General features: G+C 38.6%; 1 protein-coding gene across 2 annotated transcripts in view; it reads right to left on the bottom strand.

Annotated features, from left to right (window-relative positions):
* XIRP2 (xin actin binding repeat containing 2) overlaps window positions 1-25,186 on the bottom strand; it is a 1,245,171-nt gene extending 1,219,985 nt beyond the window's left edge. The window contains exon 1 of one of the 2 annotated variants that reach the window (XM_044075604.1): window positions 24,706-25,178. In XM_044075604.1, coding sequence (XP_043931539.1) covers window positions 24,706-24,936 — 231 coding nt within the window. In that variant the 5' untranslated portion in view covers window positions 24,937-25,178. Of the gene's footprint in view, window positions 1-24,705 lie in introns of both variants that reach the window. The other variant, XM_044075601.1, reaches the window with a different exon arrangement.
* Window positions 25,187-25,568: the final 382 nt, after the last annotated feature.

The following is a 25,568-nucleotide window of genomic DNA, read 5'->3' on the forward strand; positions in this document are numbered from 1 at the left end:
TCACTATTCTGTTACTGTAGAGATAGCATATATAAGTCAGGAGAAACTGGGAGGTCTCCCAGATGAGTGGTACAAGTGGGAAAGGAGTTGCACAGCATGCCTTGCCCCATGCAATAAATGTTTATTTGGAAATTCACTGAAGTTGTTTTATGTTTAAATGATATTGTCCATAAGAGAAATTACCTTTGATGGATACGTGAAGATCTCTCAGTTTCTAATTGTTGTGAATTCATTTCACAGGCATAGGGCTACTGTTACAGTTGAAAACCAAACTGAGGCCCAAGCTTTCCTGAGGGAAAACGATTTTAGTCTAACCCTACTATAATCAGCCTGGTATGTCATGGCTTCCAAGTCACAATGTATTCACTGTGCAGCCATAACTCCATTAATAACCTGTGTTCGATATGGGGGGGGGGGGGGGTCAAGGCTGAAATAATAAAACTACTTTCCTAACTATGATCCTACAAAGAAATACAGGTACTATGACTGCACTATAAAGCACTTGTCTCAAAACTCCCTAAATGCACAAATTAAAATATGTTATAAGAACTTCAGAAACTAGCCACAAAACCATCTGTTAGATAGCCACTCAGCAAAAGGTAGACAATCTCTGTAAAATCCTATTCAGTAAAATCATGCATATTAAAGTAACTGATAACTGTGACATGCAAAATACAAAGACAGTAAATCTCAATTAAATTAAATAGACGTTGTTTGTGGATGATAATAAATGAAACATTTAGTACTCTGGGGTTTGAGAATTTAGTCTGTGACTTACAGCTGCATTATTCATCACAAAGCTCACTGTCACAACTAAGGGCCCAGTTCATGGTAACCATTTTTGATTTAGAGACTGCACTACCATGGTGCAGCAACACAAAGATATGCCGCACCTTGGTGATGTCTCCCTGCAGCCATGACAAATGCTAATGAAGCATTCCTGGGGAATAGTATAAGACAACTAGCTTCATGCTTTCCCTTGGAACTGCCTACGGTAAGGGATTTACATGGTTCGATAATTCAGGGAACTGCTCAGCTGCATAAATTAGGATGGCCACTCCTGGTTACTCATAAAAATTAACATGGTTAAAAGGCCATTTTCCTCTATTGTTGTAAAGGGTATGTGAGGGGCTGCATGTGTAAGTGTATTAGTGAGTATGTCTGCCTGGGATTTTGAAGTAAGGGGTTAGTGAAGGATTAGGTTAAGTGTATGCATGTATGTCTGTATGAGTGAATGGGTGAGAGTGGCTGTGAATGCAATCATCTGAGGAGAGGCAGAGTGTATGTGTGTGTGTTTTTGAGTCTATCTCTGTGTGTGTGTACAGGGAATGAATGTAGCAGAGGCATAACTGTCTCATTTTGTACCCAGTGCTGCCCCCAATCTGACACCTTCTCAATGCTAGTTGACCATAACAAAAAAAAAAATCTTTGTGGACCAGTGTCAGGTACTAATGCCATATGACCTCATGATCTACATGAGATCAAAAAAATTCTGTTTTCCAGTCAGGCTCTCCTTCCTTTTTCTTCAAAGAAGGAGTGCCAGGCTCCTAACTCCCCCACACTCTCTGTGGCAGAAAAAAAAGAAAACAGGTCTGTTATACAATCTAGTGTTCCTTTCTTCATGTTTTAATATCCACCTGCTCTAATGCCTGTCCTTGCATTTATGTGAGGAGCCAAACATTTAACAAAAAAAAAAAAAAAACAGATCTGACAAACATACCACCTGAGTTCTTGTGCCCAGGGCAGCTTCCCCCTTTGCCCAACCCTAGCTACTCTTCTGGACTGTGTGAATGTGTGCATGTGTGTTTGTGCCTATCTGCGGTTCTTTGTGGGGGGTGGGAAGGTTTGGGTGGCTGTCACATCTCCACACACTGCTAAACTAACTTGAGGGGAAATAGATCACCGGGATTATATGTGAAGACAAGGGAAGGAGAAAACACTAGCCACAAGGGATATCTCTGAAAACATGATACAGGGAGAATGCTAGCCACCAAGGAGTACATTGTCATCTTGTGCCTTATCAACACTTACACATAACATGCATTGGGGTGAACTCCAGACACCAGGAAAGAATCATTAAAAATCATGTTTTAACTACATTTGCACATAATGTGGGTTGAGGAAGAAAAATAGAAACCAGGGAGAACACCATACAGTGTTCCTTAAGGGTGTATAATTAAAAAAATATATGAGGAACAAAGCCACCAGACGCCAGGGATACTGTAAGCAGCATGACTTAAAGGCACTAAAGTGGATGCATACCCTGTACACTCCCACCTCCCATACAGAATATTAGACATCTATACCACCAATAGACATCAGTAATGCAATGGAAAGTAAAAAATACATTACTAAAATATGGTGTAGTAAAAGAGGTAGGGAAGAATAGTTTTAACCCCTTCATCCCTGCCCCAGGAAATATCACATTAATAAATTGGGCATTAATCAATGCCTGCAATGCTTTGTGAGTTATTGCAGAGAGAGAGAGACAGGGAATGTAAGGTATACCTCTCAACCTTGTAGTGTAGCAAATCTACACAAGGCCAAAACTAATGGTGAGACAAAGATATATGTACAGATTTACATGTTTCTTCTTAGAAAGTCACAATAATAACTGCTTTGGAATTAGCATATATTTACTGAAGGATATGGGTGGCACAGTCGTGCAGCAGGTAGCATTGTTGCCTCAGAGCAAGAGGTTCCCCATTTCAATCCTTGGCTCGAGTGGCTTTTGTGTGGAGTCTGTATTTCTTCCCTGTATTCACATGGGTTTCCTCTGGGTGCTTCTGTTTCTTCCCCCATTCCAAAGACATTAAGTAGGTAGACTGGAAGCTCTAAACTGTCCGTAGGTGTGAGTGCGCATGTGAGTGTTTGGTATGGAAGGATACCTGTGGCAGGGCTAGCCACCTGGCAGTGTAAATCTTGGGTCTAAATGATTGTCACTGTAGAAGTGACATCCCGACCCCATATGCAAAAATGGGAAAAGGGGTTATCAATGGATAGATTGATGGATGGACAAAGTGTGAAACTCTAATGTGAGGGGTGAAGGATTCTCTGATGATAATTCTATGAGTTACTTGTACTTTTATTACTTTCTGTAGAATCTGTTTCTTATGTAAAAACTGAACTAGTTATGTGCAGGTAGTCTTAGGTTCTCAGTTTTTCTCTTTTTTTCCCTTGCAACAACTGTTTATGTTGCATAATGTTTAAGAAATGTACTATGTGGAGCTTTTCTCCTCAGGTCTCTGCTGAAGGTCTCTGCTGAAAAAGGGCTTTGCCCAGTCAGACTAACCCAGTTAACAACTGTCAAATAAAATAAATAAATAAATAAATAATGTCTGTCAGTAATGACTGACTGTAATAATGTATGAATTACCAAGGCAGGAAATAGGAAGTCAATGGGGACATTATGACAGCAAAGAGAGAACTATGGGGTATATGGTGTGTATATGTGTGAGTGTTTTGATGTGTGTATTGAGAATAGGAGAGTGAATGTGGATGTGGATGGTGCCTTTTGTAACAAGATGTTTCAGCCACCACTGTTAACTATCACAGGAAAGTGATAATCTCCAGTCACAGTAGTTAATAATGATTCAGAGACATGCAAATTAGCCAAATAATGATGTATTTCCACATTGCTTCTAATGTGTCTCTGAAAAAGCTAGTACTGCATAGCGGGGCCTTTTTAATGCAGCCCTTAATACAAGTTCTAGGGTTCTTTCTGAATTCCAAGACAAGAGTACCAGATATTTAATTTATAGCATTCAAGCCCAACACCCAGTGTTAATTGTCCCTAGTTCACTCTCTTTCTGTATATATCTTTATGTATTTTTATATCCAGGACTAGACTGAAAAATCTTACTCAGACTCTGCCATAGATTGCTGTGAAGGAAAGGATTATTTTTGCTTTCTTGTATTTTGTACTGTTTCATTGCCTTCTTCTATTTTGTATGTTGTGATGCATTTTCCTTACACTGTTTTACATATACTCTGCTTTTAATTCCATATTCAAACTAGGATATAGCTTTGACTCTTATGAGTCAGACAGAAGTTAAATTTTCTACGACCCCCACACCCTGGTGCTGTTGTGTTGTTAAACTGAACTGTCTTTCTAGTTGCTTGCCCCTTATGTTGATTTGCCCACATGATTTCCTTCCCTCTCCTCCTTCTTTGGCTGTTTGGATGTTATCATTTTGTGAAATCATTCGCCTTTTGCTATTTAAATTTACTAGCCATCCCACTGTATTCCATAGAGCCAGAATACAATGTGCTCACCCCATTCCAATCTATCTTGATCTTTTAAAATTAGTGGTTCTCCACTTAGAATGCTAAAGCTTAAGTTACCCCCTCATTCATATCTAACTGCTTAGTGCACAATGCATCTCTTATGATATTAACCCATTTTATCTATCTTACCTTTAAAATATGCAATGTCTATTCCAAGATCACCACTTATTACAGAGACGACATTTTACCTCTCAGTAGTCATCTTGGAATTAATGTTTAAGTTTTGTTCCTGGTGAGAGAAGGAGCATCAGGACATATTTTTCTGGAATCTGCTGATCACCAGAAAGCCCAATAACTGCTTCATAGGTTCCAGCTTAGAATCTGTGCTTTTTTTTGCTCCTAGTGAGAGAAGGAGGGGTATGCATTGATTCCTGACTCTTTCTGATATGTTTTGGCAGTGCAAGGCTATAATGGCTTCCACCACAATTAGACAAGCTACAATACAGAAAGGGCCTAAAGGTGGAGGTATATCGATTTACATAAAAAAGCAAATGTACCTCCGAGCTGGTTAAACAAGACAATGCACTTGAACTTCTTCATGTTCAAATCACCATAAGCACAATCCCATACCATTTCTGTGCAAGCTATAGGTTCCCCTTTATGACCCAGGAAAGTCATAACATGTGCTTAAACTTATTGGAAACACTCACCACCCATCCCAATATCATATTCATGGGCAATTTAATTACCCCAACTATCAATTGGGAATCACATTTGACACCAAATGTGCAGACACAGAGATTCCTGGATTTTATAAACACTTACTCCCTGGACCAGACTGTCAATACATCATCCAGGGGTGCGAGCATACTGGATTTGGTCTTCACTAATATGGGAGAGTGCTGCAAATCATCTAATATAATGTCTTCTCTGGTAAGGTAAGACCACAAAATGGTTTCCTTTGAAGTAAAAATATAACCAGGAACCCCAGCTAACCTTGGAATGTTCAGGTACAAAATTTCAAGACACCATAAACACTGACAACACTGGTGCCTATGCAGAACTGTTCACAGAAATTATATACATTCATGTTAGTATGTACCCATGAGGAAGAAGTACAGAACTAACTCAATAAACAAACTACACTGGTGGAATCACAACATCAATAGGCTATATAACAGAAGGAAGAACGTCATAGCAAAAATTAGGAGGTGCAGCACCCAGTAGGATAAAAGCAATTTCATCAAACTAAACAAACAACTCAGAGGACAGATAAAGTCTAACAAAGCCAAACTTGAGTACATTTGGCCTTCTAGGACAGCCACAAGGTAGTTCTAGCTATGTCTGCAACCTTAAAGGCAATACACAATTGTGTTTGGCTCTCATTGTTAATGCTGCCACTTATACTGAGCCAGAAGATAAAGCAAACTTACTGGCTGACAAATTCAGCTCTAACTTAACCCCTCTGTTCCCTCAACCTCCCCTCAGGAAATACCATCAAATATAACTCCCCCTACTACCACTAGGGATCAGGTCCTCAATGCTTTCTCTAAGGCCAAGAATATTGCATCAATGGGCCCAGACAGTATCACAGGATGTTTTCTAAATGGCATGAAACATGACCTAGCAGGCCCTCTGGAATTGTTATTTTGCTGTAGCTTCCAAACAGTCTTCATGCCTCTCAAATGGAGTACAGCAACATTCATACCTCTGCACAAAGGTGGGACATCTATAGACCCATAAATCTCACTAGTCTCATATGCAAGGCCATGGGAGGATTTATTATGGAAATGATCAATAATGACATAAGAAACCTTCAGACACTGGACACAACCCAGTTTGGTTTCATCAAGGGCAGGTCATACCTACTCATCCTGGTGGACTTCTTTGAGAAGGTCACTAAAGGAATGGCTGGGGCAAAGCTGTTAACTGTGCTTACCTTGATCTGGCCAGGGCATTTGACACAATATCCCACTCACACATTGTTGACAAACTAAAGAGGTTAGGTGTAAACTCTGATGTAACCTGGTGGATAGCCAGCAGACTCAGAGACAAGACTCAGGAAGTTAGAATAGGGAATCATCCACCTATACAAAGAAGCCAGTCACAATTACAGTCCCTTGGGGATCGGTCCTTGGACTGCTCTTTTTTGACATTTACTTCCTGAAGTCAAGGCCAGTATCAAGGGCCTCTGGCTGACTACATTTGCAGATGATTGCAAATTAGGAGCTGTCATGGAATCCCCCATCAATACAAATGTTCTTCGAGAAAAGCTGGCACAGACAAATAACTTGTATCAGAGTCATAGACTAAAATGAAATGCCAAAAAATGCATAATATCCTTTAAGAAGTCATTCATCCTTGGTAACTATCATACTGACAACAGACCCCTAAGAGCTGACCCAATAGTCTGGGACTTGGGACACACATATACAGTAATCTAGTATTTGACTACCATATGTTTACAGTAGTGAGGAAATCATTTTATGTTGTGCAACTTATAAACAAAGGTATGGCATCGAGGTCCAAGAAGGTCATTGTTCCACTGTACTCAACTTTTGTCAGGCATGTCATTGAGTACAATGCCTCCTTTGGTATGCACCTAACCAGGCATATCCAACAAGTGGAACATTCACAGAGGTTCCTCACTAAAAGAATACAGGCTATAAGTTGCATTTCCTATGCAGACATTCAAATGACTCTATCCCTGTATTTCATCTCCTACAGTCTGCTGAGACGAGATCTACTCTTGGGCATACAAGTCTTTATCAGACCACACCCGGATGGACTGCCTGCATATCCACAAAACAAACAGAACCAGAATTATCTATTCTAAAGACTTAAACCTTGCTTGCTATATTAATAAGACCTGCTGGAGAGGCAGGTATGTATCCCAGAGACTACCCCTTCTCTGGAACAGGCTCCCTATCCATGTAAAGTAGACTTCCTCCCTAACTCACTTCAAGTGCAACTTGGAAAAATTGATGGGGAACAGAAAACTCATCCCTGCATTGGCACCTGTGCCCCTAATGGGCACAGGCAGCCTGTAAATGGTTTATCTCACAGGGCTCTCCTTAGACTTATCAATCGTACCAGAAATTGTCAGAGATTTGGAATGTGTGGCTTGGCCCTTATGGTCATTAGCCTAGTATATACCTATGAACCTATATATATCTGCATGTGGGTGTGTGTGGGTGTGTATCTATCAATATTTATACATGCACATACACACACACACACACACACACACACACACATATATATATATATATATATATATATATATATATATATATATATATATATATATATATATTTATAGTAATGTGGCAACATGCTGAACGTACTCATTTTTTTTCAAAATGTTATTAAAACCAGGATGCTTTATCAACATCTGCATTAAGAAACAGTAGTTATACAGTATACCAACAACAATAAAAAAGCTTTATTCAAAACATCCACAGCAGAAAACAAACAAAAAAAAACATTCAGCAGCAGTAGCCTTTTTGTACATATTTAGGTATATAACTTGGTATAATACATAACTAAGTGAGGTAAGAAAGAAAAAAAAAGTAAGAGAAAAAGACAGGTGAACTATTAAGCATCTGTTTTTTGCAGTATAGGTGTAGTTAGTAAAATAAATAAGTAATACAATGTTGAACACTTTATTTTGCTTGCTGCATATAGCAGTGCTTTGATTGTTGATAGATTAATCAATGAGTATTTCAAAATGTGTCAATGCATGGAGTTATATGTCATCTTTCGGCTATTACTCCTGACAAATTCCATTTCCAGATGCTGGATTGATCATATATGTTGGGCTATGAGTCTTGGCTTGGACTGTCTAAATACCAGGACAGTACCCCACAAAGCCTTTATTTGGGTTTTCCCCAGGTGAGGTTATAAGGTGTATTCCATTCACTAGCTACTTATGCTTTTGTTACTGCAGATACTTTGGAACAACCAAGATCTATATGCTGGGGTAAGTTTGTTTATGTGGCTATCTGTCTGAAATAAGAAGACAGAGGCTACAAGTAGGAGTGAGGATGGAAGTAAACTGCTGGTACATTCTTTGATTTAAATCCATAGATGGTGAATCCCTGGGCACTTCCAGAATATGTATAGTAAATTTAGGGCTCCCTGTGACAGCTAGAACATATAATATCATAGGTGGTATGTACTGTTTGTGTCCCTGAACTAATCTCTTACCATCCCATCCAGAAGAGAAGAGACATTTTAAAAAAGTAGGGCCATCTAGTAGTGCAAAATATGGTTTGCTGTAAGCAGGCAAGAGATATTTCACTGCAATCTGAGTCAAACGTACAGGCATTTTCCTGATTTAGGGGTTTGCCTTAGCTGAATCATCTATTATTATAAAGTTTAATAGATCTTTTTGCTTCAGGGCTTTTTAATTTCAAGATTCCTCAGGGATGTCAGCTTTTCATGCTGATATGGGTAAAGGGAGAGGCCTACATTTTCTCTTGGGTGGGAAATTCATCACCGCATATTCAGTTGACAAATATTTCCAGTGTTCCTTATGTGAAAGCTCCCATTTTTGTTATAGGAATTGGAAAGATGTAAATACCTCCTTTCCATCTATAATTTGGGATAAGTCTGTTAACCAGTGAATCATCCCTTCCCAGCTGTCAGCATGTAACAGATAGCCTCCTACTTCTTAGGTAGGGAATCCCCAGAGTGGGATAAAGGATCCTCATAGAGATGCTGGGGTAATAAAATGGGTAAGATACTTAACAGCACTCTGTGTTTTCTAAAGTGAGTGCCAGTGTTGCAGTCATTCAGGAAATTCTTTATTATACCATAGTATTGCTCAGGGTGACTCCACCCTTAAGACTGTAGATTCTATCTTAACCCAGGTGGACATGTAGTATGCACCTATGAACCTATAAAAAGGGCATAGCAAAATTAATTTAAAATGGGTGGCGAAAGCCAAACACACTCTGGCTAGGCTTATAAATGCCCTAGGGCAGATAGCCTAGTATAAACCTATGAACCTATGAACCTATGTGATCTGGCTTATGATTAATAAGGCACGCAACAGTGAAACAACTGCTACTGAGATCCCAATTTGGTATGCCTAGCCCATTTGTTTCTGTGGTAATCTAGTTAACCATATATTAAGTCTCCATTTTCTATTGTTCCAGATAAATGTGTTAAGGAGTGCACAAACTTTTTTCTGCCAAGGGTTATTACATTGACCAGCAACATGCCTATAATGGTAGTAAAGATGAGGTTCTACAAAAAATTTAATGGGGACAATCCTTACTAAAAATTGAAGGTGAAGTATATACCACTAGTGGAGCCATATGAATAGCCCCTGCTATAGGAGGTTTAAAATTACAGTTGGCTATATAGGATGGGGTTAGGGTGTTCACACTGATTGAAAGGGAAGTGCCCATCTGTTTTATGAAAATGTCAGCCAGTTGGAGCCACCTCATAAACTTCAGATTTTTATAGGTTGAGGTTTAGCACTGAAAGCTCTTGAAAGTGATGGAGGGTATTGATGATGGTCGGGCATCTCTAGCAAGGTTTTGTTTGAGTATTATATAGTCATCCACAAAAAAAGAGGGACATCTGTTTTGACTTGTAAACATCCCATCCTTTTATTATCTTAGGGCTGTTGAACTGTCTATTGAGGGGTTCTAAATCTAGGAAGGGAATATGGGGCAGCTTGACGTGTGCCCTGCACCAAGGGGAAGAATTGAGAGGGAGTATTATTAAGTAAAACTGCTGCATTAGACACATCATGCAGTGTTTGAACTGATTTAATAAACACTTTTCAGGAAGTTGAAAAGAGTTAGCACTTTCCATAGGTATGGCCACTTAATAGAGTCTAAGGCCTTCTCAAAGTCTAATAGCTAGTAGTAGGACTACTGCCAGTTCTGGGATGGATTGGAACACTTGCATATATAAACTTAATATTCTAGCACTGTCCCTCACAGTATGAGGTTCCCCAACTAAATTCTTGGCAGGGGTGCCTTCTTTACAGCATGTCCCTTTAATGAAACTAGCTTGAGAAGGTATGATTATTTTAGGGATAATGGGAGATAGCCTATTAGTTAAGGTCTGTGTATAAACTTTGATGTCTATATTTAACACTGAGATGGGCCCATGGCTTTTCACTCATGATATATCCTCATTAGGTTTAAGGAGAACAGTACTAGGGGATAAAGAAGCTTGCCTTCATCTTGATAATACTGAAATGGGCTTTTAGTGGGGATGCTAACACAAAGTCTAACATCTTGTATAATTCCCCAGGTAGCCCATCTGGTCCTGCCACCATCCCTGAGGGGGTTTGATGAATGGCTGTTCATAATTCAGCTATATCAATGGGTTTATAAAGTAGTTCCACTTAGTCTGCTGAGATAGAGAGGAGTCGGGTTTCATTAACTAAATTCTTAATGTCATTGTATTAGTGGGTCCATCTGCCAGGATTGTGAACACAGCTTCCTTAAGCCAATGGAGATGTTACAAAAGACCACTATAAGATTAGAGAAGGAGATTGGTAGCAATTCTGATAACTGTACCTTAGATACCAAGTCTTTGGAAGCTAAGTAGAAGACTAATGCTTTGGGGATTTTAATGAGTAGGCTTCCTCTTCTAGATGTAATGGTCAACAAATATCCTCTAAAAAAGATGGTCCACAAGGGATTTTAGGGGTCTCTTGGAAATTAAGATGTCTTTCATATTTATTGGAATTGCACTCTCTTACAGAGTCCAATGTGATGTCAAAGTCACCCCATTAGGAGCCCAGAATTAACATGCACCCCTGCTTCCAATGAGCTAAAGATTTCACTGAAAATCAGAGGATAATCTATATTATAGCCATAAAAGTTGGCAAATATGAGAGATCATTGCCCTTATCTATTATCAGCTACAACCCCCCTCCCCCCGCTCAACAATTTTTATTTTGTTCTAATACAGACCAGTTTAAATATTTTCTTATTAGGATAGTTACACCTGCCTTGCCAGTGGCATGTAAATTATGATGACAGTCCTTTTTGAAACTTTGAAATAACATACCATGGCCATTTTGCTGTCTTACATTCTTGCAGTAAGGCCACATCAATTTGAAATTAATGTAGCCAGTACACAAATGAATTACATTGAATTTTAGAGTTTAAGCCATGTGCATTAAGGGTTCTGCTTTATGCTGTTATGACAATTAACCTTATCCTACAAACTAGTATAGAATTTCTTTGCTGAAAAACACTAAAGAAACATATCACAAAGGAAAATATGAGCTGAACAATTAGAATGATGTGTCAGCTCAACACTGGTCTAGTCAGAGATATCAGTTCCTCTGACTATGAGGGCCAAAAGTGAAACGTAAGAGGCAATAATTTGTCCATTGTATAGTAAAGTGACTGGAATACAAGATCTGGATTCATGCTATTTTTTCTGAGCTTATCACAGTTAAAGATCCAGTCATTGCAGGCGTTTTGTCTTTGGACCTTGAAATTAATCTCTCCATATCTTTAGGTTTACTGCCCATAGTGGCACTTGTATTGAGAAGGGAGCTGGCCCCATCACAGAGATCCATATTTTCAACTGTTTATGCCCAGTCTATCAATGTAATGGAATTCTCAGGTAGGTCTTGTAGAGTTTGATAGCAGCTTGTAGAATTCAGGGAGGATTCTCAAAAAAGAACTCTAGCCATTGACTTAATTGTCAGTTTCCTGGACCTGTGTGCAGAGCCTAGACAGTGTGGTGAAAAAGTTGCACCTGGGGGTGGATCTATGATGTAATAAACTTTCCTGGTGTCCTTATCCACCTTTGCATACTTTCTGGGGTCTGTTGTTATTATTACCCAGTCATGTGGCTGGATTATTGCTCACTTATGTCCATCACATCATGGCTTGGACTGATGGTTACTAGGCACAGATTGTACAAAGAGATGACTGTGAAGAAATTTCATTGCTGTGTCAGAGTCCTCAAAGGAGTAGAGTTTATTCTGAAGTTTGATGACAATTGTGCAAAGATTTTTGAAGTTTGTTGGTATGCTATTTGTGTAGCATAATCTTCTCTTGATTACCATCTGGGAAAAATCCTGAAACAATCATAGCTTGTGGCCCAATACAGAAAGGGGCAACCTTATTTAGCCATCTTGAATACTCTGTCCATGTCCATGTTTTAAAAAAAAATGCATAATAATCTGCCCTGGGGGAGAGCTTTGTGCGATGGGTGGACACAAAACTCAGTGTACCCTTTCTATCATGAGTGGTTGAGCTGCAGGTAGGTTGAGTGCTTTGCTGAGTTGGGATTCTAAAAATGCGTATAGATCATCCTTTTCAATGCCTTCCAGGAGATCTAACAGTCACAGGTTGTTCTTGTTCTCTAAAACTTCCTCTTAGTTCTAGATGGTTTGCAGTTCAGTGCTATGATCACTAAGCAGTTGCTGCTGTGATTGCCATTGTCCCGCAGTTTGCTGCAAGCTTCCTTTTATAGTTTGCATTGCTACCAGTATTGTTTCATCAAGATATTTTAGATGGCCACTTTCCCTTTTAGCTCAACTGTATCATCCAAGATCCTTGTGACTATGGCTGTGAGTTTATCAAGTTTTTCATTACTGCCAAGAAGTTTTGCTTGAGAAGAGTCTGCCATGACGACTTGCTCATTGCACCACTAAACAAAGTCTGGTCATGGCTGCATATTCAGCATGATTCACTTTGAGATGCTGGTAGTGAAGAGACACAATATAGCAGAAATGTTTGTATCAAAAGAGGCTCATCCAAATGTTGAATGGTCGTAACTTTAAAACCTCATGGGAGTATCGTGATGTTGCTACTCCATCTTGGATTGCTGTGCCCCGTGAACATGCTAAATGTTGCGGGAACTAAATGTTGAACTACAACATGTTGAAACCTATTTTATGAAGGATCACCTGCATCCCTCACACCCACTTCTAAATGTATAAACAATCTCTGGAATCACATAACAGTAGGAAAGAAGGAATATTCCACATTCAATGTTTTGTAATTCAACATTTAGTACTATTAATATTTAGTATGCTCAATGTTTTGGTTTGTAGCTATATATAGCCAGACTGCTATAAATATATATATATATATATATATATATATATATATATATATATATATATATATATATATATGTATACAAACTGTAGATAGATAAATATATGACTACACTCAATTAATTGATAGTACAGCTGACTGAGGTTCTTTGAGCATGCCACAACCGTGTGCTCAAGACAAGTGACAGTAGTGTGCAGTTGTAGTAAGATTGTGTTTTAATGGTGATGAGGAGTCTGTGTGTCTCCCCCACTGTTGTACAATCCCCGAGATAGAATATTTAGAAATGCAGAGGTGTGGAATGCCAGTCCCCCAACATAAGAGGCTACTCTGTTAATGTATGTAACTTGAAAAGAAAACACATTGCAAACATATTCAATGTTTGTTCTGTATGCAATCATAAAACAGTTAAATAAGGATGCAATTCCTTTAGTGCCTGTTTTTTTCACTCTAAAGTTAATATAGTTAGAATTTTTTTTTTAAAGATGTTCTAGTTTTGACCAAATGAAATCCTTTCCAAACTTAAGTCAGTTAAGATTGTTTGAGTGCCAGCATATTTCTCTGGTTGGTCTCCTCCTGATATAATCCTCTGAGTGCAGGGGATGTGGTTCTAAGTTATTTTACTACTTGCCTGCCCTGGTTCCTTCTATAGGCAATCCTGATATTCATGACATTCCACATTGCATGCTGTGCTGCAGGGGTGGGGTGTAGCCCTATATTTTTTTCTGCTACAGAAATGACATTAAGGACCTAGAGGGTGTTATTTGATCTATAAAGCCCAAGAAATAAAACTGTCATTTTAAAATTCTACTTCAATTTTACTGTCATGTGCTGAAATGAATAACATACTGAATGTGGCTATATAGCTGTTTCTTATATCAAGGCACAATTAAAACTGATTCATTTGAACCTGGCATTGCTGTTTATCTTACAAGTCATTAACCTAATAATCTAAACTTGGTCTTAAAGAAACTTACCCTTTCTGTTCAGCTTTTACGCAGTCAGTAATCGATAGGTATAGTTCTCCATATATTATAAAATATTTTGCGTGAAATGCGATGTAAAACATTTTCAGAAATGTGAAGAACCCACATTTTTTTTACATCTCACATACTGTTCTCATGTATCCAAAAATAAAAAACAAATGTTTAGTCCAAGTTCAAGTTCCCAAGTAAACACTTTCATCTTCAAGGCTTCTTCACGCAAAATAAATACTATCAATTAAAAAACATAACTTAAATGCATTTTAAAAATTCACATGACTCTAATTACACCTTCTGGTGCAGCATATTTAAATAAGGTAAACAACAAAGAGAAAAAAACAACAAGTAATTCCAAATGGAATAGAGTCCACTGGCAAGTATATCCAAGAGTATCCAAAATTATATCCAAACACAAATAGTGAAAAGCACTGTTCTTTATTAACAGTCAAACGATCCTCAGTATTAATAAAAACATAAAACCATCCTCAGTGTGAAACAAGGTAAGTACTTCCGTTTCCAATTATGCAATTCAGGAAATTTTATTAAACAAAAAACGGACCATCAGTTTAGAGTTTAAATACTAAAAATTCTCCCTCCCAAATGATGTCATATCCAGGCTAAACACAAAATATCTTTTTAAAGCAACAATGCATTTAAAACCCATATATACAAAAAAATAAAGTATACAAAAAATATATATATATATATATATATATATATATATATATATATATATATATATATATATATATATACGGATCCCTATCACAACACCGACACGCCACAAACCCGACACCCAAAACATCGACACCAAAAGACCGAAAACTCACAAAACCGAACACCATAACACCGACACCCAAAACACCGACACACAAAATGTAAACTACACATTACACACAACTATACATGCACTAACCGTAACCCAAACCCTAACCCTAAGGTCCAACACTACCGCACACTTACCCTACCTGCACCCTAACCCTAACTCACTTAACCCGCCACTAAACCTAAAGTCCATCACTATCGCACACTTACCCTACCTGCACCCTAACCCTAACTTACTTAACCCGCCACTAAACCTAAAGTCCGTCACTATCGCACACTTAACCTACCCACACCCTAACCCTAACTCACTTAACCCGCCCTTAAACCTAAACTCCGTCACTATCGCACACTTACCTTACCCGCACCCTAAGTCCGACACTACCGCACGCTCACCTTTCCCGCACCCTAACCCTAAATCCCTCACTATCTCACACTTAGCTGTCCACTCCCTAACGTTAAATCCCTCACTATCGCACACTTACCGAGTCTCACACACACATTGCCCATGTCGGTGTTTCGGCTGTCGGTATTTCACCTTGTCGATCATCTGTCTCATCGGTCTTCTGGAGTCGGTCTTCAGATCTGCTCTGAGCTAAAACAGAATGGCATTAAATATACTGATCCGAAGGATATTGCCAATATCCTGGCAGATCGATTCAGTGCCAACTTCACCCCCCTCTCACCCCCTAAATGGCCCATCTCAATACCGGAAGATTGCCAAATTCCAGTAATAAAGGCCACACAGGTACAAAACGCACTCTCTAAAGCCAAGAATACAGCATCCATGGGACCAGATGACATCCTGGGCTGTGTACTACATGAACTACAATATGAACTGGCACCTCACCTAAGTGTCATGTTTAATCATAGCCTCACCTCAGGTTTCATGCCCACTGAGTGGCGCAGAGCTGCAGTTATCCCAATCCACAAGGGGGGATCCACCTTGGATCCCGGAAACTACCGTCCCATCAGTCTGACAAGCCTTATCTGCAAGGCCATGGAGCATATTATCATGGAACTTATAAACAAAGACATTGGCAACCTTCAAACACTGGACCCCACCCAGTTTGGGTTTGTGAAGGGCCGATCTTGTCTCCTGAACCTGATTGACTTCTTTGAATCAGTCTCCAGAGCCATGGACAAGGGTATGGTGGTCCACACAGCCTATCTAGACCTTGCCAAAGCCTTTGACACCATCCCCCACTCTGGAATCATAGATAAACTTACTAAGTTGGGCATTAATCCCTATGTCACCCAATGGGTTGCTAAATGGCTTACTGATAGAACCCACACTGTAAAAGTAGCCGACTCCAAATCCAGCTCCAGACAAGTGACAAGTGGAGTACCTCAGGGTTCAGTCCTGGGGCCACTCTTGTTTGGCATCTACTTCTCTGAAGTACAGGTCAACACTAAGGGACTCTGGCTAACAAAGTTTGCAGATGACTGCAAACTGAGAGCCATTATTGAATCCCCAAATGATGTGGATACTCTACAAAAGGGCCTTACAGAAACAGATGCTTGGTGCCAGAGCCATGGGCTTAAGCTCAATGCCAAGAAATGTATTGTTATCCCCTTTGGGAAAAACATGTATCCATGAATTACCATATAGGTGGCAGTACACTAAACACAGAAAGTGTGATAAGAGACTTAGGGACACAGGTGGACAGTGGTCTCACCTTCGATAACCACATCGCCACAACAGTCAGGAAATCCTTCTATGTGGCACACCTCATCATGAAGGGCTTTTCATCCAGAAAAAAGGAGGTCATTGCCCCACTGTACTCATCCCTCATTAGACCCATTATAGAATACAACACCCCATTTGGTATGTACCTCTCAAGACATCTGCAACAACTGGAAAGGCCTCAGAAATACCTCACTAAAAGAATCACAGGCCTAAAGCAGATGCCCTACGCTGACCGCCTTAAAAAACTCCAGCTATACTCTGTCGCATATTGTCTACTCAGAGGCGATCTCTGCTTAACATACAAGGCCATGTCAAACCCAGAGCTGTTGGACATGCTACACTTAAAGAAATCCCAATCCCTCAGAGCTACACGCTTCAGGGATCTAAACCTTGTCATCACAATAAACAAAACATGCTGGAGGGATAGGTTCCTGACCCAGAGACTCCCCAGACTCTGGAATAGATTGCCCATACATGTCAAGCAAAGTGCCTCTTTGGACCTCTTCAAGAGGGACCTTGACGATTGGATGGGAGAAAGGAAATTCACCCCAGGGATCATGTCAGTCGCCCTGCTAGACAGGGCTCCAGGAAAGTAAATAATGTGGGAAGAAATAGCCAGGGAATTGTTGTGGCTAGGCTTGTATAGGCCATAGGGCTGATAGCCTAGTACCAACCTATGAACCTATGAACCTATGAACCTGTAACCTTTGCAGGTCTCTTTGCAAGCATGTCAATAGAAATGCAAATAAACAAATGAGCAAATTCACAACTAACAAATCTGTTTTAAAAACATTTTAAAAACATGTATACTTATGTGTACAACATTAGGTAAAATTAAATGAATAAAATTTTAAAAGTAGATTAAAAATGTTTTTAAAACAGATTTGTTAGTTGTGAATTTGCTCATTTGTTTATTTGCATTTCTATTGACATTCTTGCAAAGAGACCTGCAACGGTTACAGAAAGTGGAGTATTTGCATAAATCTGGGTGTTTCCAATTGTCAATTTATCATACTATTAAACAATTAAAGTGACTTGTGGGGGATATAAAGGATGCTACAGCTAGTTTTTTCTTTTCTTTGTTACATCTGAAGAAGTTTTGTGGACGAAAACGCCTTGTGAATATTTGCGTTTATGTACTAAATAAACTGCTGGTGCTTCCACTTAAGATTGTGTTTTGTGCTTTGGGTTTGACTACCTCTACTTGGTAACTTTGTGTGCTGCATTGTTTTCTTTGTTGTTTTGGGTACCTGGCCTCTTGTGATTTTTTACGGTTTTTGGACTATGGAGGGTGTAGAGGTAGAAGACAGCTACCCAGGTAGGGAAGCACAACAAGCTGTAGAACTGTATGAGCGTTTGTCTAGAGTGGAAGGGCAATTAACGCAACTTATTTTACTGATGTCTGGTGGCTCACAGGGGGCTGCGTGCAATGCCATGACAGAACACAATTTGCTATATGAGGAAGGTGCTTCGGGTAGTGTACCAACACCAGCTTGTAACCAGGAAGATGACCTTTGTCCGTGACAGACTGACCAGTGTAGAGAGGAAGTGATGACACCCCTTAACAGTAAACTGCAGAGGGAAGCCAGGGCCGACATCCCAAAGGGGAATAGAGCTTTGTCTAAACTCCATAATGTTAATGGAGCATTTCCAACAAGCTCCAATGGCTTGGCAGTACAGGAGTTATGGCTGGATGGAGGCTGTGCATGTGGTACACCAAGAGATATACTGAGCAACAACAACAACTATGGAGCAAATGGAATGGATGAATGGACTTATTCGGAAGCATTGGCTTCCTGGCTTGCTGCAAACAATTTCTTTTCAAATCACAAAGGTACTGTTAATAATTTTCATCAGGATGATGGATTTGGGGGGACAGACTTTGATATGTCGTATGGCAACAATATTAAAAACTTAACTGATTTAATTTATAAACACAAGGCGTTAGGGATTTATAATAGTTATTTAAAAGACTGTATTGCGAGGGGCATTGTACCAAAAGGGTTACAAATGTACAAGTTTCCCAACAATGTGGTGGAAGGATCTGCCTTTCATGAGGAACTATTACAGAGTTTTGACCAAAGTGGGCATGATCTTATGAGAGCATTAATTAAAGAGAATGAGAGACAAATGCAAAAATTGTATGAGGAGATTGATTATGTTAATAATGTGGTGAGCAATGATTTAATGTTTTCTATTGAGAGTGAGAATAGGAAATATCATTTGATTAAACAATATGTGGAGGACAAATGCAAAGTTATTCTTAAAAGAAAATGTGGAAAAATAGATAGGGATTTGAGGGAATACCATCAGAAACGAGCTTACCCCTTCCCTAGAAGGGAAATTCCTGATTGCAAAAATAACATGGGTGATTATGGAGATAATAAGGGTACAGGTACTCAGGGGCACTACATGCATAATGCATGGGGTACATCATATAGACAAACTGACTTCAGGATGAATGAGGGAACGGAACAACAGAACATTGACAATGGGGACTTCCCTGAACTTAGGAGGTCGGACAGGCTGAGGCAAAAATCCCCAGTAAAATATTATCAGAGGGGTCCCCCAAACAGCAGGAGACAATAATGGAGGTAAGCAGTGAAGGGGGCAGGAACAAATTGAAGTTACGGAGAATATTTTAGTGGAAGGATCATGTCATAGGCTTCATGATTTTAACATCTACAATTATAGTGAAGAAGAAGTCACTTAGGAACATTTTTCTTTATCTTCCAAATGTCTCAAGTCCATTCCTTCAAACAGGGGAAGTTTAGTAGACACATTGATAGACCTGAAGACATTTTTAAGAAAGAAAAGCTTAGAAATTTTATTTCAGGGACAGCACAATGGTAACAAGTGTTCGGATGTTTGGAGACCCAGCACATTCAATCCACCCATGCACCCCCAGCTAACGAATTTTGAGTTACAGGTAGAAAGGGAAAGTAGAAGTAACACCACAATGGGATGGAATGGAAAATGTAATTTAAGTAAGGAGGAATCTGATATTATTAAATAGACACATTAGGATAATGCAACCCGACAAGGGGGGGGGGGGTTCTTATGGACAGTATTGTATATTTCAGCAAAATGTTAAATATGTTAAATGACACATCAAGATACATCAGAGTATCTAGGAATGAAATAAACTTGGCCTATCAGAAAATTGATTTTGTATTAAAAGAAATGTTAGATGACCAAGTAATTGACCAAGAAACCTACAAATACCTTAATATGGAGAAGCCCAGAATACCTGCTATATTTGGGATCCCTAAAGTTCACAAAAATGTTTAGGATCCCCCCCCCATGAGACCCATTGTTGCTGCCAATGGATCAAAAACATACCCCTTGGCAAAGTGCTAGGACCTTAAGTTAAAAATATTTGGGTCAATGCCAACGGGATACTTAAGGATTCTTGGGACTTCTTAAAAAGCATTGATAAGAAAATGTATTCAGATATGCTTATTTTTGCTACTTTGGACATACAGGATTTATTCAATGTCATTCCGCATAGCATAGGTACAGAATGGTTTCAAGAAGCTATTAACCAAGATGGGAATTTGGACCAGAACACCCTCCTGTTGTACACGGAACTTATGGATCTGGTTCTGGAACATAATTTTTTATTCTTTGAAGGTGAATTCTTCAAAGAGATACAAGGTGTAGCTATGGGAGCATCTTGTGCCCCCACCTATGCCAACATTGTCCTTATGGTTTGGGAACAAAAATTTGTCTTTCAATCAGAATACCCACAATACTGGATTTATTATAAGAGGTACCTTGATGATATTTATATTTTTTGGAAGGGTAGTGAAACAAAATTGATGGAATTTGTTCAATATTTGAATCAGACGACAGATTTTTTAAGATTTACCCATCACATTTCAAATCAAGAGATTAATTTTTTAGATGTTACCATCATAAAGGATTGTATTGCACAGGAATTCACCTCCAATGTGTACAGGAAGGAGACTTTTTCCAACTCCTATTTGTATTTTACTAGTTCACATCCCCATACACAAAAAAGAAGTATTGTTAAGGGGCAATTTATTCGTAGTTGAAGTATGACCTCTAAGAATGTGGACTATGAACATGAAAGCCAGAAAGTGATGGACATGTTCCTAGCTAGGAAATACCCTAGGGATTTAATAGAGTATGTTATGGCTGAGGTGAGAGCTGGTAGAAATTCTAAATTCACCCCCATTTTGGGAAGTGACACTTTGGAACGTGATAAGTTGGAGGGCACATGGGGCAGGTTAGTTTGCTAGCCAACAAGGAATGGGGCAGGTTAGTTTGCTAGCCAGCAAGGATAATGCTAACAATGAAAATCCAAGCCATTCAGATTTAGATAAGAAAGTAACCTTTGGAGGTAATTATGTTATGTTTTACAATCAGAAAACACCAAGGGTTAGAAACATCATTGCACAAAACTGGGGCAGGTTTAGTTGTTATTCTGAAATGGATGTACTATTTAAGAACCAATTAAAATGTACCTACAAAAAAGGAAAAAACATTAGGGAGTTATTGGAGAAAGACCACAAGTTGTTGTATGGAAGAAAACCAGGAACATACAAGTGTGGATGTTGTGCCCAATGCTCTTACATCCTGAAGCAGGATTTAGTGTACATAATGGAGAGGGCTATCTGGTCAAAAGTAGTAGTTTTTCCAATTGTAATATTGAAAGTTTGATTTATTTAGCCTTATGCAAAGAATGTGGTGCATTGTACATTGGAAAACCTACACGTAAATTGAAAAGAAACTTTATGAACATCTGAATGCCATCAGAACACATGACGGCAATAATGCCATCTATAAACATACACTTGCATGTCAAAAGGCCAAATGGGGATTTTTTTGTAATAGAAATGGTACACCAAGATGTTAGGGGGGGTCCCTGGGAGACCAGAATAGAGGTTAGAGAAGTATTTTGACAGTTACTACTGGAAGCAAATAAGCCTCCTGGTTTGAATGAACACATCTCTATAGCCCCCATCTTGAAAATGAGGACAGCTAAATTATAAGGAGTCCCATTTTATTTGGGGAACACCTCTCTGTTTACATGATGCACTACACACTTTATACATACTTTTTTACATTTCTGCTAAATACATTTTTCAGGTCCCTTGAATATTCTTTCTTTATATATGCTCATAAATACCTTTGTACTTAAACATTTTATGCACATTTATAAGTATATATGTATATATATAGTAACAGTAATACACAAAAGACAGTCACTGGAAGGCTAACATTCAGTTACAACCTTTATTTTTTTTTTTCATTACCTATTTTCTCCCCTTGGGTAGCCAAATAGTATCATAGAAAGGCCAGTAGTATGTACACGGAATGAACAGGTGGTATCCTTCATGCCCAGCCTGGCCACAATGCCCATCTCTGCCTGGGAGACTATTGTCCTATGCTTTGTAGTATTTGCATGAAGTATCTCCTGTTCACCAATAGGGGGCACTCTTGCACTGAGATTTTGTTGCTTCACTCATTCCTCCCTCCACACCCCACCCCTACACACACCCATGCCTGAGTGAGTCAGTATTTCCTTGTTTACACCAGTCCTTCCAGCATCAACTCCTCCAGTGTTCATAGACTGCAGGTAGGTCTCCAACCTTTTGCACCACAGAAATGAATTCAAATGGTGAGTTGTTAATTAATACTAAAAATAAAATGTTCATACCTCTAAATGTAACTAAGTTTGAATAAAACAATTAAGGTGTTTTTTGAAAATATCCTTTGCAGTGTACTTATAAATGCTGCAGAAATTAATATAGTAAAACTAAAAATCTACACTATGCTTCATGGAATATTCCAAGCTATTTCCAATAAAAATCTTTTTTTTCATGTTCGAGTGGGAAAATATGGTATTTATAACTGTAGTATACAGGCCTAACATAAAATACAAAATATTTGCATTATTATTTTTCTATGTGAATGATCTTTTTTTTTTAATTTCCTTATCAAGTTTTATGAAAACAATCAAAATGACTTCTTCAATACCCTCTTTTTACTGTCAGGATAGTTTATGCCACCCTTAAGAATTTTTTCCTTATTTTTATGCTACCCTTAAGAATAAAATTTTCCTTATTGTTATTTGTCTAGAACATGCAAGATAAAATAATAACCATGGTACAGTGCTGATATTGTATTTTTGGAGGGGGAGAGTTTATCTATTTGTTAACATAAAGATGGGAGGTCCCATTCTCAGCAGAGCCCCAAAGAGATAAGTCCAAAATAATAAACAGCAGCAAGAAGACAGCAGAATAAAGTGTACATTCTACAGTTAAACAGCATACAGGACATAATTCAAGTAAACTACATACATGCCATAGTCCTAAATTTAGTATTATAAGAAATGAAAGTTTCACTAATATGTCTTCCACAAAAGAAATTTTCGACAATAAACACTGATACAACCTAGCAAGTATAGTAAGGGAAAAGAAGCTGCTATAGCTTATGTCAGTTGACAGGTCCAACAGTTGGGCAGAAGAAGGAGTATACAGCAAGGTTTATCTGCAGGTTGACTGGTAAGGGAAGGATTTACTCAGGTAATGCCACAATTCCATATCCACTTGTTATTAAGGTAAAAGGCCATAACAAATTTAAAGGTCTACTTACTTAGATAATTCTTGTCTCATAATGAACTTAGTTCAGATGTTAGCAATGGATGTTGAAATGACTGAGTCACAAAAGTTATTAAAGGACAATGGATGTATGACTAGCTGGAGAGTGAATTGTCTTAGGCTCTGTAGAGACACTCCCTAGTTAATAGTTTTAGAAAAGGATGGGCAGTTTAGGTAAAATAGGAGATTATATGTCAAACATACCTGTGTCAAAGTGAGGTAGTAGAAATGTTCACGCTGGTAAAGAGCATCCAGAGAAAGAGAGTTTTGAATATGGCCACTATCCAGAAACAAAGTAAGTGACAATATTATAGTATGTAATATGAATGTACTATCAAGAAAACAATCTTCTTAAAAGCCAGTCTGTGCAGATACTGCATCCACACTCCTTTGTAATAGGATTTTGGCAGAGGTATGCAGTCTGCTTCATATAGGTCCTCAGATATCAGAACATTATTATATGATCAGCACCCCCATCTCATTGTTGCATTATCACAAATGGCAGGAAACACAATGATCTGGAAGCCAGAACACTGGAAAATGAACCACAAAACAATAATACAGTACTATTGTTTTTCCTAAGTGCTGTTATGTGCTCAAACTTTACTTTTCTAGGTTTAGAAAGAAACATGCAACCATTATCCTAAAAGTATGATTGTATCGTAAGGGCAAAATATGTAATTATGGTTATAAAAATAACAGTACAGTAAAGATAAAGAAACAGAAACTGCTGAAAATATACAATGCAGTAGGGAGATTGCAAAATGTTCATTATTTTTTTTTTATTAAGCAACTAAAGTGACATTCAGATACATGGCTAACTTGTATAAGGTGTAAAGTATCACTCTTCAAGACACAGTCCATACTGTCTGCTAGTCACTCTTTACTATGACATCCATATCCATAATATATCACCTTAACTGTTTACAGCTGCTTCCTCAATAGCAGTGTACAAGCTCACAGGCAATTCATACCATATTCTGACATAAATCGTGAATCAAAAAATAGTTGGACCCCCATTAGGGAAAAAAAGCTAAAGTCTTTGTCTACAAGCCATTAGTTTTGTTATTCGTTCTAATGCATTTTCACCTGCTTTAATGCATTTCAGTTTTGCATGGTAGACAAATACAGTTAGACATACTTTGCAGTCATTTTTCTTATTGCATGGATTATGCATACAAGGAAAAGGAAGATCTGGAATAGCTAAATACAGTTATGTGTGTTATTAGTTTGCATGTCTGTATATCATTAATGTAACAAAGCTGCAATATTTTTGTTATACTTTTAATTAATTACCTTACCTTTTTGCCAACTTTCTTGGGTGACAGGACTGAAGTTGTGCTTGTTTTTTCAAACATCATTTTCAAATTGTCCAGTGGGATGTCAAACTTCTCAATCCTGCGTGCAGCTCGGAGATCCTCCTTGAACACTTCATTGTTTTGCACATCTTCCTGGCTGGAATTTGGGAAGGATGTGCTCTCTTTGCCCCCCACCTCTTCCATCACTCTCCTGTTTCCTGCTTCAGTTTCCATTACTGCAGAAATTATGTCCTTATCAAGAGACAAGCAGTGACAGACACTATGACAGCTTTCTCATGTAGATGTTTTGCTTTCAATGTTTATTCTGTCACTCCCCTTCCCCAAAATACATATGATCACAGGAACTTCACTGTGTTGTGACAAAATCAGAATGTAACCTGATGGTATCTGAATGACGTTCTGGCAAGAAGTGTTTTGTTCTTTTGGAACTTCAGCCTCTGAGCTTTGCACTTTTACAGTGACTCATGAAGCTTGTTTCTAAATTAGTTCCTGGTGGGGAGGGATACTGCTGGATCATAGGGCTCCCACTTACATTTTAAAATGCTACACAAACTCTTGCCTGGCTGGCAACCAGCCACATCCTCTGTTTTCTACAAATCATACGATTTTCAAACTTCAGACACAGCATACAGTTGAATCAGTCATCAGAAAAATATGCATTAGCACATGGATCTCATTTGTGGTTTGGCTTTAGCTGTATAAAACTGTTACTCCAAAATGAACTTTTGCTTCAAGTTTCAAGGTTTGAGGTCATGTACAAATGTAAATAGCCTAAACAGAGTTTACCCCACAGCGACTTTGATTTTCGCACTAAGTGTTCAGTATTAACGTCACAGCTAGTTAGC

The sequence above is a fragment of the Protopterus annectens genome, chromosome 6.part1 (genome assembly GCF_019279795.1).
Source record: "Protopterus annectens isolate FY-2018-M chromosome 6.part1, PAN1.0, whole genome shotgun sequence".
In the NCBI taxonomy this organism is placed as follows: domain Eukaryota; kingdom Metazoa; phylum Chordata; order Ceratodontiformes; family Protopteridae; genus Protopterus; species Protopterus annectens.